General features: G+C 51.6%; 6 protein-coding genes across 7 annotated transcripts; 4 read left to right on the top strand and 2 right to left on the bottom strand.

The window, feature by feature from the left end:
* Positions 1 to 166: 166 nt before the first annotated feature.
* Positions 167 to 3,004, top strand: PV05_05774 (uncharacterized protein; the record flags this gene model as incomplete). The annotated part of the gene is made up of 1 exon (XM_013462313.1): positions 167 to 3,004. The coding sequence occupies one exon, from the start codon at positions 167 to 169 to the stop codon at positions 3,002 to 3,004; it is 2,838 nt and encodes a 945-aa protein (XP_013317767.1).
* A 717-nt stretch (positions 3,005 to 3,721) lies between these two features.
* PV05_05775 (uncharacterized protein) lies at positions 3,722 to 6,311 on the top strand (the record flags this gene model as incomplete). The annotated part of the gene is made up of 10 exons (XM_013462314.1): positions 3,722 to 3,791; positions 3,910 to 3,985; positions 4,038 to 4,127; positions 4,228 to 4,235; positions 4,323 to 4,375; positions 4,444 to 4,809; positions 4,864 to 4,933; positions 5,009 to 5,303; positions 5,396 to 5,851; positions 5,942 to 6,311. 10 exons carry the CDS (start codon positions 3,722 to 3,724, stop codon positions 6,309 to 6,311), a joined length of 1,854 nt encoding a protein of 617 aa, XP_013317768.1.
* A 299-nt stretch (positions 6,312 to 6,610) lies between these two features.
* PV05_05776 (uncharacterized protein) lies at positions 6,611 to 8,390 on the top strand. The gene is made up of 2 exons (XM_013462315.1): positions 6,611 to 6,834; positions 6,885 to 8,390. Exons 1-2 carry the CDS (start codon positions 6,752 to 6,754, stop codon positions 8,182 to 8,184), a joined length of 1,383 nt encoding a protein of 460 aa, XP_013317769.1. The 5' UTR covers positions 6,611 to 6,751; the 3' UTR covers positions 8,185 to 8,390.
* Positions 8,391 to 8,620: 230 nt separating this feature from the next.
* PV05_05777 (nascent polypeptide-associated complex subunit beta) lies at positions 8,621 to 9,345 on the bottom strand (the record flags this gene model as incomplete). Its single annotated transcript, XM_013462316.1, has 3 exons — positions 8,621 to 8,868; positions 8,948 to 9,112; positions 9,300 to 9,345. The coding sequence occupies 3 exons, from the start codon at positions 9,343 to 9,345 to the stop codon at positions 8,621 to 8,623; spliced, it is 459 nt and encodes a 152-aa protein (XP_013317770.1).
* Positions 9,346 to 9,703: 358 nt separating this feature from the next.
* On the top strand, positions 9,704 to 11,039 carry PV05_05778. 2 transcript variants are annotated; one of them, XM_013462317.1, is made up of 6 exons: positions 9,704 to 9,921; positions 9,973 to 9,984; positions 10,032 to 10,122; positions 10,180 to 10,233; positions 10,314 to 10,705; positions 10,757 to 11,039. In XM_013462317.1, exons 1-6 carry the CDS (start codon positions 9,839 to 9,841, stop codon positions 10,842 to 10,844), a joined length of 720 nt encoding a protein of 239 aa, XP_013317771.1. In that variant the 5' UTR covers positions 9,704 to 9,838; the 3' UTR covers positions 10,845 to 11,039. The 2 variants fall into 2 exon arrangements, with proteins under 2 accessions (XP_013317771.1, XP_013317772.1); XM_013462318.1 differs by having other exon boundaries at positions 10,180 to 10,215.
* Positions 10,896 to 11,702, bottom strand: PV05_05779 (uncharacterized protein). Its single transcript, XM_013462319.1, has 2 exons — positions 11,235 to 11,702; positions 10,896 to 11,176 (listed from the first exon to the last, which is right to left on the bottom strand). Exons 1-2 carry the CDS (start codon positions 11,484 to 11,486, stop codon positions 11,066 to 11,068), a joined length of 363 nt encoding a protein of 120 aa, XP_013317773.1. The 5' UTR covers positions 11,487 to 11,702; the 3' UTR covers positions 10,896 to 11,065.
* Between the last annotated feature and the right edge of the window lie 3,124 nt (positions 11,703 to 14,826).

Consider the following 14,826-nt stretch of genomic DNA (forward strand, 5'->3'; position numbering starts at 1 on the left):
CTCATACGCCAACCTCCCTCTCCTCTCACTCTATTGGCATTGGCATCTCCGACACCGCGAATTACCCTCCTAACGCGTCCTTAGCTGCTGGAGACGACCTCCTTGTTGAGAATTGATTGGCCTGGTGCTCTTCTAAAATCCTAGAGCTCTGCAGACATCGTAAGAGATGTCGGCTTTGAACCCCCGATATCAGCCTCTTCAAGAGAACACCTCAATCGCTGATGTGGACGACGGAGATCTGTCGGAGGAAGATGTCAAGTCACGCTCTCCAAGCGATGGCCACCTTTTGGACCCCACTGGCTCAAGCACGGGCAAGGCACTGAAGTACTCTTCAAACTCCGTCACTAGCCGCATATGTGGTGGGCGCAAGCTCACAAAGACATACATTGCTGTTTCAGTCCTTGTTCTGGCGATATTTGCCTCTGTTATCGGCGGAGGTGGTTATTGGGTCTACTCTCAGGGTCAGATAAATGGCCAATCACCACCATGGTACCCAACTCCACGAGGCGGCTCCCTACCATCATGGAAGGACAGTTATGACAAGGCTCAGAAGCTGGTTGATCGTATGAGCCTCGTTGAGAAAGTCAACATCACCACTGGAACAGGATGGGCTATGGACTTGTGTGTCGGGAACACTGCTCCTGCTGTCAATGCCGGATTTCCTGGACTGTGTCTTCAAGACGGCCCCCTCGGCATCCGCTTTGCTGATCATGCTACCTCATTTCCTGCGGGCATCACCGTGGGTGCCACCTTCAACCGTGATCTCATGCGTCGACGAGGTGCCGCTCATGCTCGCCAAGCCAAGCTCAAAGGCGTCAATGTGCTCCTGGGTCCTGCAATGGGCCCGCTGGGTCGAAATCCCGCTGGTGGTAGGGTTTGGGAAGGCTTCGGCAGTGATCCAGTCTTGCAAGCAGTAGCTGCATATGAGACGATTCAAGGCATTCAATCTCAAGGTATCATCGCAACCGCCAAACATTTCGTGGGCAATGAGCAAGAACATTTCCGCAAGTCTTTCGAGTGGGGGTTACCAGAAGCACTGTCTTCGAATATCGACGATCGAACCCTTCATGAGCTATACGCCTGGCCGTTTGCCGAGAGCATCCGCGCAGGTGTCGCGTCAATTATGTGCTCTTATCAGATGGTCAACAACTCCTATGCTTGTGCCAATAGCAAATTGATGAATGGTATCCTCAAAGATGAGATGGGATTCCAAGGCTTCATTCAGTCGGACTGGTTGGCTCAGCGAAGCGGCGTGGCCAGTGCCCTTGCTGGTCTAGATATGTCTATGCCTGGTGATGGACTTTTCTGGCGAAACGGAAAGCCACTCTTCGGTGATCAGCTCACTCTCGCGGCCTTGAACGGTTCAGTACCAATGTCGAGGCTGAATGACATGGTCGCCCGGATCGTTGCGGCATGGTTTCAACTGGGCCAAGACTCTTGGACGTCCAAAGGGCCGAATTTCTCGTCGTGGACTGACGATGAGTACGGTGTCTTGCACGATGGGAGCAGCACCAAGCAACCCAAAGTCGTCGTCAATCAATTTATTGAAGCTGAAAATGATGAAAGTCGTGATATCGCCCGACAAGTGGCAAGCGAGGGTACCGTGCTCCTAAAGAACGAGGACTCGCTCCTCCCATTGAGTCCCAAGCTTTCGGAACTTGGTGACGCCAGCCAGAAGAAAGTCGCCATCATCGGTGAGGATGCTGGTCCGGGTAAAGGTCCAAACTATTGTGATGACCGGGCCTGCAATCAAGGAACTCTTGCTGTTGGCTGGGGTTCGGGAGCCACCGAGTTCACATACCTCGTGGACCCGCTATCAGCCTTGAATGCAAGCTTCGACGAGTCAGCTGTCAATATCACCTTTTCGGTCACCAACAGTATTTCCTCGCGTCTTCAGAGCACTCTAGAGGAACAAGATCTGTGCATTGTATTTGGGAATGCAGATGCTGGTGAAGGCCATCGCATCTGGGCATCTCAAAGAGCAGACAGGAATGACCTCGAAATTCAGAAAGATGGAACTCGCCTGATCCGAAACGTCGCAGAGGCTTGTGGTGGTCCGGTCGTGGTCGTCATTCATTCAGTCGGGCCCGTGCTCATCGAGGAATTCGCCGACCTACCATCTGTCAAAGCGATTCTGTTCGCCAATTTACCTGGCCAGGAAAGTGGTAATGCACTTGCTGATATCCTCTTCGGTCGAACCGATGCATCTGGTCGACTCCCATATACACTTGGGAAGAGCCTTGATGACTATGGTCCTGGCGCTCCTGTGCTCTACTACCCCAATGGCATCATACCACAGGTCGATTTCAAAGAAGGCCTGATCATTGACTACCGCCACTTCGATAAGCACAATATTGAGCCACGGTATGCTTTCGGCCACGGATTGTCCTACACGTCGTTCGAGCTGTCAGATCTGGCTATCACGAGCTTGAAGGCCAAATCTCCACTTCCTTCACCAAGGCCGGAATCTCTGTCCCCCCCGAATCTCAATGAGGAACTCCCCGATGTTGAGAGCGCCCTCTTTCCCAAAGAATTCTCGAAGCTGACGAAATTCGTCTATCCTTACATTTCCAGCGCTAGCCAAGTCAAGAAAGGAAAATATCCCTACCCAGATGGGTATGAGCTCAAGCAGGACCTGAGCCAAGCCGGCGGTGGTGAAGGCGGCAACCCGGCCTTGTTTGAGGAGCATGTCAATGTCCAATTACGCATCAGCAACACCGGCAGCCGGAAAGGAAAAGAAGTCGTCCAAGTATATGTTGGGTTCCCTCCGTCAATACGCGAGCCCTCGACAGGAGAGCTCATCGAGACCCCTGTCAGAGTACTTCGCAACTTCACCAAAGTTGAGCTTGAAGCTGGTGCTAGTCAAACGGTCAATCTTACATTGACACGAAAGGATCTCAGTTATTGGTCGGTGATACAGCAAAATTGGGTGTTGCCAGAAGGATCTTTCACAATCTCAGTTGGTCGGAGCTCTCGGGATCTGCCATTGCAGGGGACGTACTGAAAAGGGAATGAAAGTCACAAGACTCGGGACAGAAGACTAATCCTCGAGTCATGTGGCTCATCGAAGCTTACACGCCATATCTATTTCTAGGTCGTGCCTAGACAAGTTCGAGTCAGGGAGACATGTGTCTAGGTATGTGTGACTCGGCCTTTGAGGTGGTCTTACTCTGACATAGACGTCTCATGTCAGACACAAGCCTGAAGGCCTCGGCGGGCGTCCTCCGGGGATGCTCTTCCCCCGCATTTCTGCACAGACCTCTCCACTTTGTGCCTCCCATGGTTTGATGGATCGTTACCAGCAAATGATGGCATCATTGGGATCAGTCGTTACTGGGTCTCGAAAGGGGCGATAGGGCACGTTCAAACGTGATTTGTTGGAGTATTCGCAGTCTGGGACGGGATCATCCATTACCGCGGTTCTGGTGGGAGGGGGTCCTTCCATGCAAAGGAGCCGCGCAATGTATCCGAGGTAATGGCACAATGAGAGATCATCAAAGGGAGCATACAACCGTCAAAGCTCCTCTCGCATGGCTTTCCATTCCTGTTGTTTTATCTAACTTCGTTGTCAGCGCGGCTGATTGACCTTGCGCATCGAAGCTTGGGGCCGAATATATACCCCAGCAGCCTGCCCGACTGATTGTTTCCGTTCACATTTCACCTTTCCTAGCCACATTTAGAGGTTAAATATACAGAACACAGGATGGCACCAGACATCAACATGATGGCCAACTGGTCAACGGAAGGGTATGCAAACAATGGTGTGCCTCGTGGAGACTATGAAATCCCAGGTAGGTGGAAGCTGCTTCTGAGTTGAGCAATACCACAGGCCGCGGCTTATTCGAGGCCTCGTCATTCCGTTCCCTGCGTATCTGCTCTGGTGGACCGTGACTAAGCAAAGTCTTCCAGATATCGTCCTCCATGGACCATACACTCGTAAGATTCGTGTGCTTTCTATCGGGGCAGGTGTCACTGGGATAATGAAGTACGTATGGCACAAGATCAAGCCGTATCGGCGATAACTGACAGAATCCCAGTGCTTACCACATTCAAAAACACCTCGAGAATGTTGAGCATGTCATTTACGAGAAGAATGAAGACCTTGGAGGGACATGGCTGGAGAATCGGTATGTATTTGTGCGAGTTTTAATCCCAAATCCCACACGAAACACGAAACATGACACGCTCCTGCGTCTGTACATTTGCCCATATACTGACCATTCCCAGATATCCTGGTACGTACATCGTCAATGCCTTCTGTGTCCGAGACGAGTGTGGATGCCCTGAAGGCAAGTCCGTATATTGTCATTGACAAGAAGCAGGAGCAGCGTGCGATATCCCATCTCATGCCTATACATTTCCATTTGCCCTGAATGTAAGTCATTTCGCTAAGGTGTATAAACCTTTGCGTCAGTGATCGGCAACTTACATCCTATTCCATAGCCTGACTGGCCTCGTTTCTTCTCCTATTCGCCGGATATCTGGAAATACCTGGACAAAGTATGCGAAGTGTGGGGGCTGCGGAAATACATGACCTTCAACACCGAAGTCGTTGGGTGCTACTGGCAACAGCAGACTGGGGAGTGGCTCGTCAAGTTGAAACAGACGAACCCTGACGGTACGACCAGGCTGTTCGAAGATCGGTGCCATGTTCTGCTCCACGGGACTGGTATCTTGAACAACTTCAAATGGCCGAATATTGAGGGTATGGAGAAGTTCAAGGGACGCATCGTCCATACTGCACGCTGGCCCAAGAATTATCAGGCTGAAGAGTGGAAAAAGGATAGAGTGGCGGTCATCGGCTCGGGCGTGAGTTGACACGGCCTGGCTCACGGAAGTGTAAGTGTGCTGACGAAGATGAAGGCTTCGAGTATTCAGACGGTGCCGAATATGCAGCCTCATGCGAAGCATATTGACGTTTTTGTCAGGACAGGTATGTCATCCATTGGAGAGCACAAATCTTTCCGTGTACCCGACATGTCAGTTCTATGCTGACTCCTTATACTAGGCGTCTGGTTCGTTCAGATAGCGAATAATTTCGGCGCCAATCACGAATACACGCCGGAGCAGAAGGCCGAGTTTCGCGATCCATATAAGATCGTCGAGCATGCCAAGTCCATCGAGGATCAAGTCAATGGTCTCTGGGGCACGTTCTATAAGAATTCAAAGGCCCAGGCCGAGGGCCAGGTTGCGCTGAAGGCCCGCACGGCTGAGCATCTCAAGGATGAGAGGCTGTTGAAGGGGTTTACTCCGTCTTTTGGTATTGGTTGTCGCCGCGTAACGCCAGGCGATCCTTATATGGAGTGAGTCATCTCTTTAGTCTTTGTCGTTGTTTGGTGAGCTGTCAAGATCATGTGTGGCATTGTTTCATACCAATTCTAACGTGAATGCACAGGGCGATCCAAAAGCCGAATGTGGACGTGCATTTCACGCCAGTCACGAAGATCGACGAAACCGGTGTCATTGGGGAAGACGGCATCCATCGCGAAGTAGACACAATCGTATGTGCGACAGGCTTTGACGTCTCTTACCGTCCTCGGTTCCCGATCGTGGGCCAGAACGGAATTGATCTCGCCGACAAATGGAAGGTCTGCCCTGAGGGATATCTCGGTCTTGCGATCCCCGATTTCCCCAATCTTGTTACTTTCATAGGCCCCAACTGGCCAGTTGAAAACGGAAGCGTCATGGGCCCCTTGATGTACGTCTCATACTACGCACTGGAGATGATCAAGAAGATCCAATCAGAGTATATCTGTAGCATGGCGCCAAAGCAAGAAGTTACGGATGCCTTTAATGAGCATTGTCAGGAATGGGTCAAGCATACTGTTTGGGTGGAGGAGTGTCGATCCTGGTTAGTATATCGTTTCCTGCCCGAAACCCTCTGTAGACGGCTGCACGTAGGGACGTTAAGAACGGGCTGACTGACAGTAATTGTGTACAGGTACAAGAATAATGAAACAGGGCGGGTCAACGCCGTCTGGCCAGGTAGTTCTCTGCACTACATCGAGACAATCAGGAAGCCGAGGTGGGAGGACTATGAAATTGAGTACCTAGGACCGGGGAAGAAGAACATGTGGGCTTTCTTGGGGATGGGCACAGTCAAAGCACTTGTGAACAAGGAAGATCCGTCGCCGTATCTGACCGTCGAGGCGATTGACCCGGCGTGGATGGAGGCAATGGATATGGATGCGAAGAAAGTGGCCGAGACGAAGTTGGGTGAGTTGAAGGCCAAGCATGAAGAGCAGGAGGAGAAGAGCAAAGAGAATGTGGATAAAACTGCTATTGCGTCCAACGGGACGTCCCACGCATGAGGAGGCGATCAGAGATTTATTCGATCTTCCCAGCGAAACCCCGATTCCAGACACATGTTCAAGTAAGAGGATGTTTGTAGGGCATATGTAATCACTTCGTAATGCATGATTGTCTTCCAACATGAGAGGAGAGTCTAGGTGAACGTAATTCTGTAGCAACAACGAACGCAAGACAAGGATAGACAGGGAAATGGCTTAGTCATCATTGACGAGGCTGAGCCTTACCACAAGGCTGCGGCATGGGGGACTTTTTGTTTATTCGTCTCCAATTTGAAGCGTTTGCCTTCACCACCACCAGTCAAATCGACCAACTCCTGTTATTTTCAGCCTCAAATCCTGCCCGCACACGCAATTCGAGCTCTGTAACGGCTCAACTTCCATCAAACAGGTTTAACCCGTGGCCAACCTGGTGAGTGGAGTCCAACAGATCGTGCTGGATCATGGAGATCCATTCAGTCCTCCCCGAGGAACGCGCGAGGGATCAAAAGGGTGACACTCTACCTTGGGGCTATCGGTATGCAGAGTAGGTCTATCTGTGCTATTTCGACACATCCCAAGACTGACAAGCTCCAGTTCCGCCCGCAACGCCCGCCAACCCGAAGAAACCGGCCCATTCGGACGCAACCGTAGTCTACGCACGACCGGGTCTCGCACACCTCGCGCACGAACCGGAACGACGCCCGTCCGACAAAAGGAAAACACCGCAGTCGCCGAGTTCGGCCGGCTCTTTGCCAAAGAACAAGCGAAAGAGGAGGAGCACCCCAAGACCACCACATCCATCACACCGTCCGGCGACACCGCGCCAGTCGAACCTGAGTCCATACCCACGGAATGTCTACTCTACGGCTACGCAGGCAAATCTTCCGAGTGGAAAGTCCTGAGCAAATTCGAATCCATCGTCACACCAGGGTTTATCTGCGAGGACTACCCGCGCGAAGACCCAAATCTGTTTCTCTCGTCGAATTCACCGCTCGGGCTAACGAGATCCTCCGTCGTGGTCCGCGAGAATTTGTCCAGAGAAGCGATTCGCAAGAGCCGGATTTACAGCGGTGGAGTACACTGGATTAAAGTCACATTCGACAGTTACCAGGCTGCGGAGCGGGCGTGCTTTTACAGTCCGCTCGAGATCGACGGATACATGGTGCACTGCGAGATGTGGCAGGGACGAGGACCAGCGGCGGATGTTGCGTTGCCCAAGGGGCCGGTGGGGCAAGAAAATTTGACGTCAGGTCTATTGTCAGCCGGGGACAGTGGAAGGAAAGGCAAGGCGAGGACACTCAGCGCGGCAACCGGCGCGGGCAAAGATTCTGCGATCGCGGGATTCGAGAGAGCGCTACAGACGCTGCCGAGAGGACATACGATGCCGGATGGACAATATGGGCAGCCCGAGGATGAAGAATCAATCACATCGACGACCGCGTCTTCTGCAACGGCGACGGCGATGGAGACCGAGCCTCTACTATCACAGCAATCTACGGGTGCGGGCGGTTTGCGCTCGCGCTCTGTGCCGAATCTGCCGAGCCACGAGATCACAGTCCAACAGCCGAGTCGATCAGAGTACATGACGCATATAAAAGTGAAAAAGGCGGTGCTGAGGCCAGTTTCTGAGGCGCTGCCGCCGCAGCCGACGTTCGCTGAACGGGCTGTCAGGAGCATACCCGGTGTGCGGTTGGTGGTGGGCAGTGGGACGAAGCAGGGTGGAGGATCGGGGACGGGGACCGGGACCGGGACGACTGGAGGCTTTGTTGGAGAAGAAGGGCCGTTGGTCAAGGATGACGGGACATGGGATCCGGCTAATGGCTGGTACTGGTCCTTTTGGCATCGTATTGACGACTGTTTGGGGACAGACTTTTGTGGCATCAAGGATGATTGATTTGGGATGCTGGGGGTTAATCAAAACGGGTGGGCGGCTTGCGGAGGGAGGTAGCCTCTGCATTCAGCGAGATGATGGGGTTGTTTCATGCACTCGTGAGGCTTAGAAAAAGCAACGGCGTCAAGGAATATACACATATACAGCACTGCGGCATAGTCATACGCGGTGCATACTATGAGTGAGGTCGGAAGCCTTCAACAGTTCAATTTGAAAGCAATTCCAGGTCATTGGTGCTTTTTATGGTTCGTACATTGGATGGTAGTTTTTGGGCTTTCCCACGGCGCCATGACAATCCCATGCAAAAACTGGCTACTGTTCCATGCAGCTGAGAGTGTGAGGTCTTCTGGTCAATTTCACACCAATCTTCGGTTCGGATCCGGTCTGTCTCAAATGGCTAGAGCACATTCCGTTTCGACGTGTGTATCTAGACCCGTCTTTACTCGACCTTGCCTTCAAAGTTCTCGCCCTCGACCAGATCGGGAATCTCGTCGTCGTCGTCCTCGCCCTCCTTCTTCTCACCACCCTCTTTCTTCTGTAAGGTCTGGTACGACTCGGCGAGACGGCGCAGCGAGGCGAGTGAGTCGGGTCCGAGTTGGTTCAGGATGCCGGGTACGAGTTCGGTGAGTTCCTTGTCCTCGCCGTTGCCGTAGATGGCGAATGTGTTGGAGGGGACGGATGCGTGGACTATAAGGTTTTCCCACCGTTAGTTATAGCTATTCTGCACGCGAATTTCTCCCCCCTCGGTGTTGTGTGGAAAACGTACCCTTCGGTGCAGCAAAGTGGATAACATTTCCATCCTCCTTGAACATGTTGACCTCCTCAATCGCCTGGATGGGTTGGACGTTCAGCTTCTTTAGCGACGTTTGTAGTTTCTTGTCATCTGTGCCAGAGGATTTGTGGACCTTCTTGGTCTTTCTTCTCGGTGTGCCTTTGCCTCTGTCATTTTTCATCAGTCTTGGTCCCCAGCACTTTGAGTACGACCTCCGAGACCGGGGAAAGCTTTGGTCGGTAATGAAGAATGTGGAGGCTATGCATACCCTGTTCACACATTGTTTAGTCAATTCCTGCAAGCTGCGCACAATGAACGCTGAAATCCACAACTTTATCGGACGTACCAATTCGCACCTGCGCCTGCATGCGCTTGAGCTTCTCCTGATCCATGTTGGGCGAGTCTTTGATTTCCGAGCGGATTTGCTCAGAATGGCCTGATTGAAAATAAAGTCACCAGTCCGGTTGTGTGGTGTTGGAGAGCCTGCTGATCGGAGATCTGCGGGACAAAAGTTTCGAAAGTCGGAAAAGACGTGGGCTCTGGAGGAAAGACAAGCTGTAACCTGCTCACTCCGTCCTAGCTAGCTGTGGTTGATGTCGAAGCTGGTCGGCGGATTGCCAGTGAGGTTGTTCACGTTCATTGTGCATATAAAGCCTTGGCGGTCGGTGGACCCAATGAGGAAGAGCCTCGGAGGAAATGCAGTTGAAACTCCGATACGTGGGGAACTGCCTCGCGCGACATACTGCCCGCAGTGTCTTCAGTATCACAGTACATACATACACCAGGTGCATTTTTCGGTTTCCATTGAGATTGTATCTGGACTACTAGATCTTTTCTTCCTGCGCGGCGTTGAACCCTTTTCTTTCCATCTTCAAGACTTTCGGAATGGCAGGAAGACATGCCTTGGTCGTACCTGCGCTAAAGAAGCACACGGCGACAATCATTATGGCGCATGGGCTGGGCGATAGGTAGGCACTGGGTCTCACTGGTTGTACGCAAGGCTGACTTGGCATCTACAGCGGCGCCGGATGGTGAGTGCCTAAAGGTTTCTTTACGGTCAAACGCTGAGTGGCTGAAGGGTATCTCTTGCTGAAACATGGCGACGACGCGGCAAGTTTGAGGACGTCAAGTTCATATTTCCAAATGCACCCAACATACCAATCACGGTGGTAAGAGGAGGTGAGCATGCAGACTGGAGTTCAAGAAATGCTGATTGTTGGCCTTAGAATATGGGAATGAGCATGCCCGGCTGGTATGATATCGTAAGACGCCGCGACGATGTTTGCACCCCCCTCGCGCAGCCTCCTGCCGTATCTCAATGTTGGACCTCTGAACTGACGTGCGCTGCAAACAAATACAGGCAGAGTTTTCAGATCTGAACCAACAGCAAGACGAACGTGGAATCCTCCGAAGTCGAGCCACCTTTACGAAATTGATCACGGACGAGATCGCAGCTGGGATTCCTTCCAACCGCATTGTGCTCGGTGGATTCTCGCAAGGCGGTGCTATGTCTATATTTACTGGTGTTACAACGCCGCACAAACTGGGAGGTGTGTTTGGCTTGAGCTGTTACCTGGTGCTAGCAGACAAAGTGAAAGAGCTTGCGAAAGAGGCCAATGAGGTGAACAAAGATACTCCTTTCTTCATGGGTCACGGTGATAGGGACGAGGTGGTCAAATACAAGTGGGGTCAACACACAGCGGAATTCCTGAGAAAGGAGTTGGGGCATAAGGTCGAGTTCAAGACGTATAGGTATGGTAGACGCCAACATCAAGGTAGAAACCATGGCTAACGATGAACCAGGGGTCTCCCTCACTCTGCTGCTCCGGAAGAAATCGACGACCTGGAGGAGTTCATCAAACAATGTCTACCGGCCAATGAGTCTCTTTGACTAGATGATCGTAAGGGTGCACCTGATTGGAGCTGGATACCATTGATTGTTCTCATCATGTTGGCGTCGCTTGCATCTTTTGGATTGGCCAAATCATGGCGTCGGGGTCAGAAAGCAAGGAAGAGCTAGAATCTTTGTCTGTTGCATCGAACAGAAACAGCTTGAATTTTGAAGACTATTTCATGACCAACAATATTTCCTTTCACATAATTTGCCCGCGTCTAGGCGCCACCCTCTTTTCGCTGACCACAGTAGAAACCCAAGCCGTAGCTGTCAGTGGTAAATGTGATTTTGCTGCCCTTGGGGAAATAGAAGACATCGCCGGGGGTGGCCTAGAGAAGTTGAGTCAGCAAGATGGGTTCGGAGGCTTTGCACGAGTCAAGCACTGACATGAACCGATTGACCAGTTTCATCCTTGATGTCAAATTCTCCTTCCACAATGATCTTCATCTCATCATAGTGGTAGGTGTAGACCAAAGGTGTGCCCTTCTCGAGTCTGTAAAATCCGGCACTGATGGGCTTCTCTGGGTCGTTCTTCTCACTGCTAACAACGTCTCCGAGATAGGCGTTCTCGTTGGCGATCAAGGGAGGTTTGAATTCCTTCTGCGCATTTTTGAAATGTTGGAATGCTTGAGAGCCCATTTTTGCGGGATTTCTGTTTCGTGAGATTTCTCGGGAAGCTGTACGGAGTAGGGCGTTCGTTGCACAGCGTTTTGTGACAGGTGGAAGTGGGAGGTTGATGGAAGAGAATCACGGCTCGGAGCTCGGAAAATGAGGGCAGAGCACAGGAAGATATATACTACTTGATGGACAGCCAGCAAATCTTAGCATTGCGCCTACCTAGGTTGTTGCCGTGGCTTGAATTCTTGCCAGGCAGCTCGGAAACCCGCATGAACAAACAACGCGTATGGACCGATGCGAAGACAGACCCGCGTCAGCATGTGTCTTCTCCAAGAGATTGTCGGATATGCGAGTATAAGGGCCAGTAAGATACCCGCGATCAGTGGAATGAATGGAATCTGATTGGGACAGTCGAGGGAACAATATGCCAGAGAGGGAAAGATCCTTCAGACAATACAAATGCGAGAGGGTGATGGGAAGGCTACCGCGAGATAATGAGGGGCCTGGAGGGGTTTCGTTTGATAAGAGATAAGAGTGGGATGTTTCGCAGCGTTGAGCTCCTCCAAGAGCAAACTGGTATCGATTTTGGTTGAATATGTTATTACATACGCAGAGACAAGAACTCTCTGAGTCTTGAGATGCGAAGGGTTGATGTCAGAGAGACTTCAGTCGTTGTTATTAGTGAGAATTTACTGAATAAAGACAATGGCGATGTATCAGAAGAGAAGGGGTTTCAACATGACGAAGACGCCAGTGTAGTGAGCATAATTCAAATACCTTGACAGGTCGAATATCTTGGAATTGCTCTACGAATCGCTCAGGATCCTGTCAAGTACTTTGTCAGACATGCCTGGTTTCTGAGCACTCGTCAGCACTGCCCACAGAGTACTACTCCGTACTTTCGTGCTGTCCGTTCTCTCAACTCTTCTCGCAGCTATCACCGCACGTGTCGACGGGAGCGATCCTCGAATCCTTCGGTGCCAGTGCTCAAGACATCTCGGCAATACCATCAGCGAGCTAGGCATGTTCACGGGCGCTCTCGGGCGCTCAACGGTCGCTGCTTATTAAACATTGCACCAAACTCAATCAAGCAAAGGAATCCCTTGACTTACTCGTAAGAGTTCTGCATCCCCCACACTCGCTCTCTCGGTCAACGCTACCACGGCCACCACGGCCACCACGGCCACCACGGCATACATTGACCGCTCCAGCTCGAGGTTGCAGATTCCCATGAGGAGAAGTACTGTATGTCAGGTACAAAGGCGCAGGAACGGCCTGCCACATCTTTGCGAACACGGAAACTAAACCAGCACTACAGTCCATCCTGTGTTAGTTCTTCATCAGCTCATGAGAGCTGGTTCCGATATCCAGGCATCTCCGTCGTCAAGCACTGACTAGACTTTACGGATTACTCCGTACAGTCACACAGTATACGAACACACAGCAATCGAACCTCCATCAACAGACTGTACTCGTACGGAATTGTCAAAAAGGTCCAGCCCATCAGATCTCCAGGAACCCATGATGATCGGATCCATGACAGCCTCTGAACGGCATAGGACGGCATTCTCAAGGTTTGGGTCTGGGCCATGGTAAGCCTACCACAGTCACTCACAGTATACCTCTTGTCAGAAAGGATGGGCCTCCAGGGACAAAGCTGCATTTAAATGCAAAGATATCCCTTCCCTTGCCTTTTTCCCTTCCCAAATCTACCATGACCCTCCAACGGGCGACACTCCTTCCTGTACGAGGCACTCCACAAGTCCCTCGCCATTCTATCTCCTTTCTGCAAAACCTCAACCATGCAAATCTGCGCCTCTAACATCATGCACTCTGTGACTCTCCACAGTCCACCGCCCGTCCAGTCCAATGGCCACAGCCCTGGGACACCACAACTGATTATTCCCAAGACTTCCCCCTTTCGTCATTGTACATACTGCACAGTCCTGTTTCCTCTCACGGCGACCGCCGTATGGCCGTGGGATTTCCGCACTTCCCGCAAAAAGCAGGACCAGGCCTGCAAGGCTCATGTATCACGCAATCCTATCCTGCAGTCGGACGGACTGGGGAGGCATTATTGTTCCCTCACAAGTTCGCCAAACGACTCTAGGTGTACGGAGTTATGGTTCCACCAATTGTGCTTCCATTGTCCTCGTACTCCGTACAATACAATCCAATCCCATCCTGTCCTCCGCCCACCTGACACGACGATTATGCCGAGCCGTGGGGTATTCCATCCCTGCCCTGTTGACTGTGACCCGACTGCAGATGGACTGTGTAACGTAGATGGCTCGAATGGGTTCTTGTTGCTGCTGTGCTATGATGCCATTCTTCTCTCATGACTTCCCTTTCCCCCCATCAGCCTCAGGCTGCCCGTAACTGCGAGTGGCTCGATCAGCACACCTGATGAGGCCCTTGACCTAAGTTAGAACAAGCCTAGCTCAAAGGAAGGCCGGGCACTCACGCAAGCCTTTCACGGCCTTTCTCTCTCTCTCATTTCACTCGTACTCTTGTTCTGCCTTGGCTTTACCTAGGTAACTAACGAGTAGGCGGCCTCCGCGAAACAAAAGAGACTTTCTTTGGCATCTCCACTCCCATATTGCACCACCCGCCACCCACCCCTACCACACTCTCCCTCTTCCCGTCTCATTCAACCGCTTACACACAACAATCGATCACAGTTATTACTTTTCACTACCACAGTCACGCACAGTATACCTTACTTCCCACTCCCGCCCTCCTACACTACCCACAGCCGCCTGGTCATACCCTTCTCAGGCCTGCCGTGCCCTTGCCCTTGCTCCGAAAAGCAAAAGCGGTCCCCTCGAGATCCTGAAAATTTTTCCCCTCTCGAGAGAAAAGAAGAACGATTCCACTTCACAGGGAGGGCGGCTCCATAATCTCTACTCTTTGTTTCTTTGCCTTCTCTCTACACCCCCTACGGAGTATCTTGACCCATTTCCACTCTTCCACTCTTCGCTTTTCTCGTCCAGAACATACGGTCCCGCGAGATAATTCCAAAAAAGAAAACGACTCTCTGCCAAGAGAATCCTTTTTTCCCTTTACAAAGAAACAATGGCATTATGACATGAGATGACACCAATCATCCAAAGTCCAACTTCAAGTCTCCTGACATATCATCATTTCCAGTGTGTATTACCGCTACTACCACAACAACTCCTACTATTACTATTGACCTTGACCTCCCTGGGCACCTTCTTCTCGCCTGCCAAAGCAACAACCACGGCGACCTCACCGGTTTCATCAAGTCAGCACTTGGCGGCCATTGCCGCCACCGAAGACGACCAAAGGATTACCTATTTGGACCAAGAATATCGATACACGGCCAGGAGACCTCTCC

This window comes from Exophiala xenobiotica (assembly GCF_000835505.1).
Source record: "Exophiala xenobiotica strain CBS 118157 unplaced genomic scaffold supercont1.3, whole genome shotgun sequence".
NCBI lineage: Eukaryota > Fungi > Ascomycota > Eurotiomycetes > Chaetothyriales > Herpotrichiellaceae > Exophiala > Exophiala xenobiotica.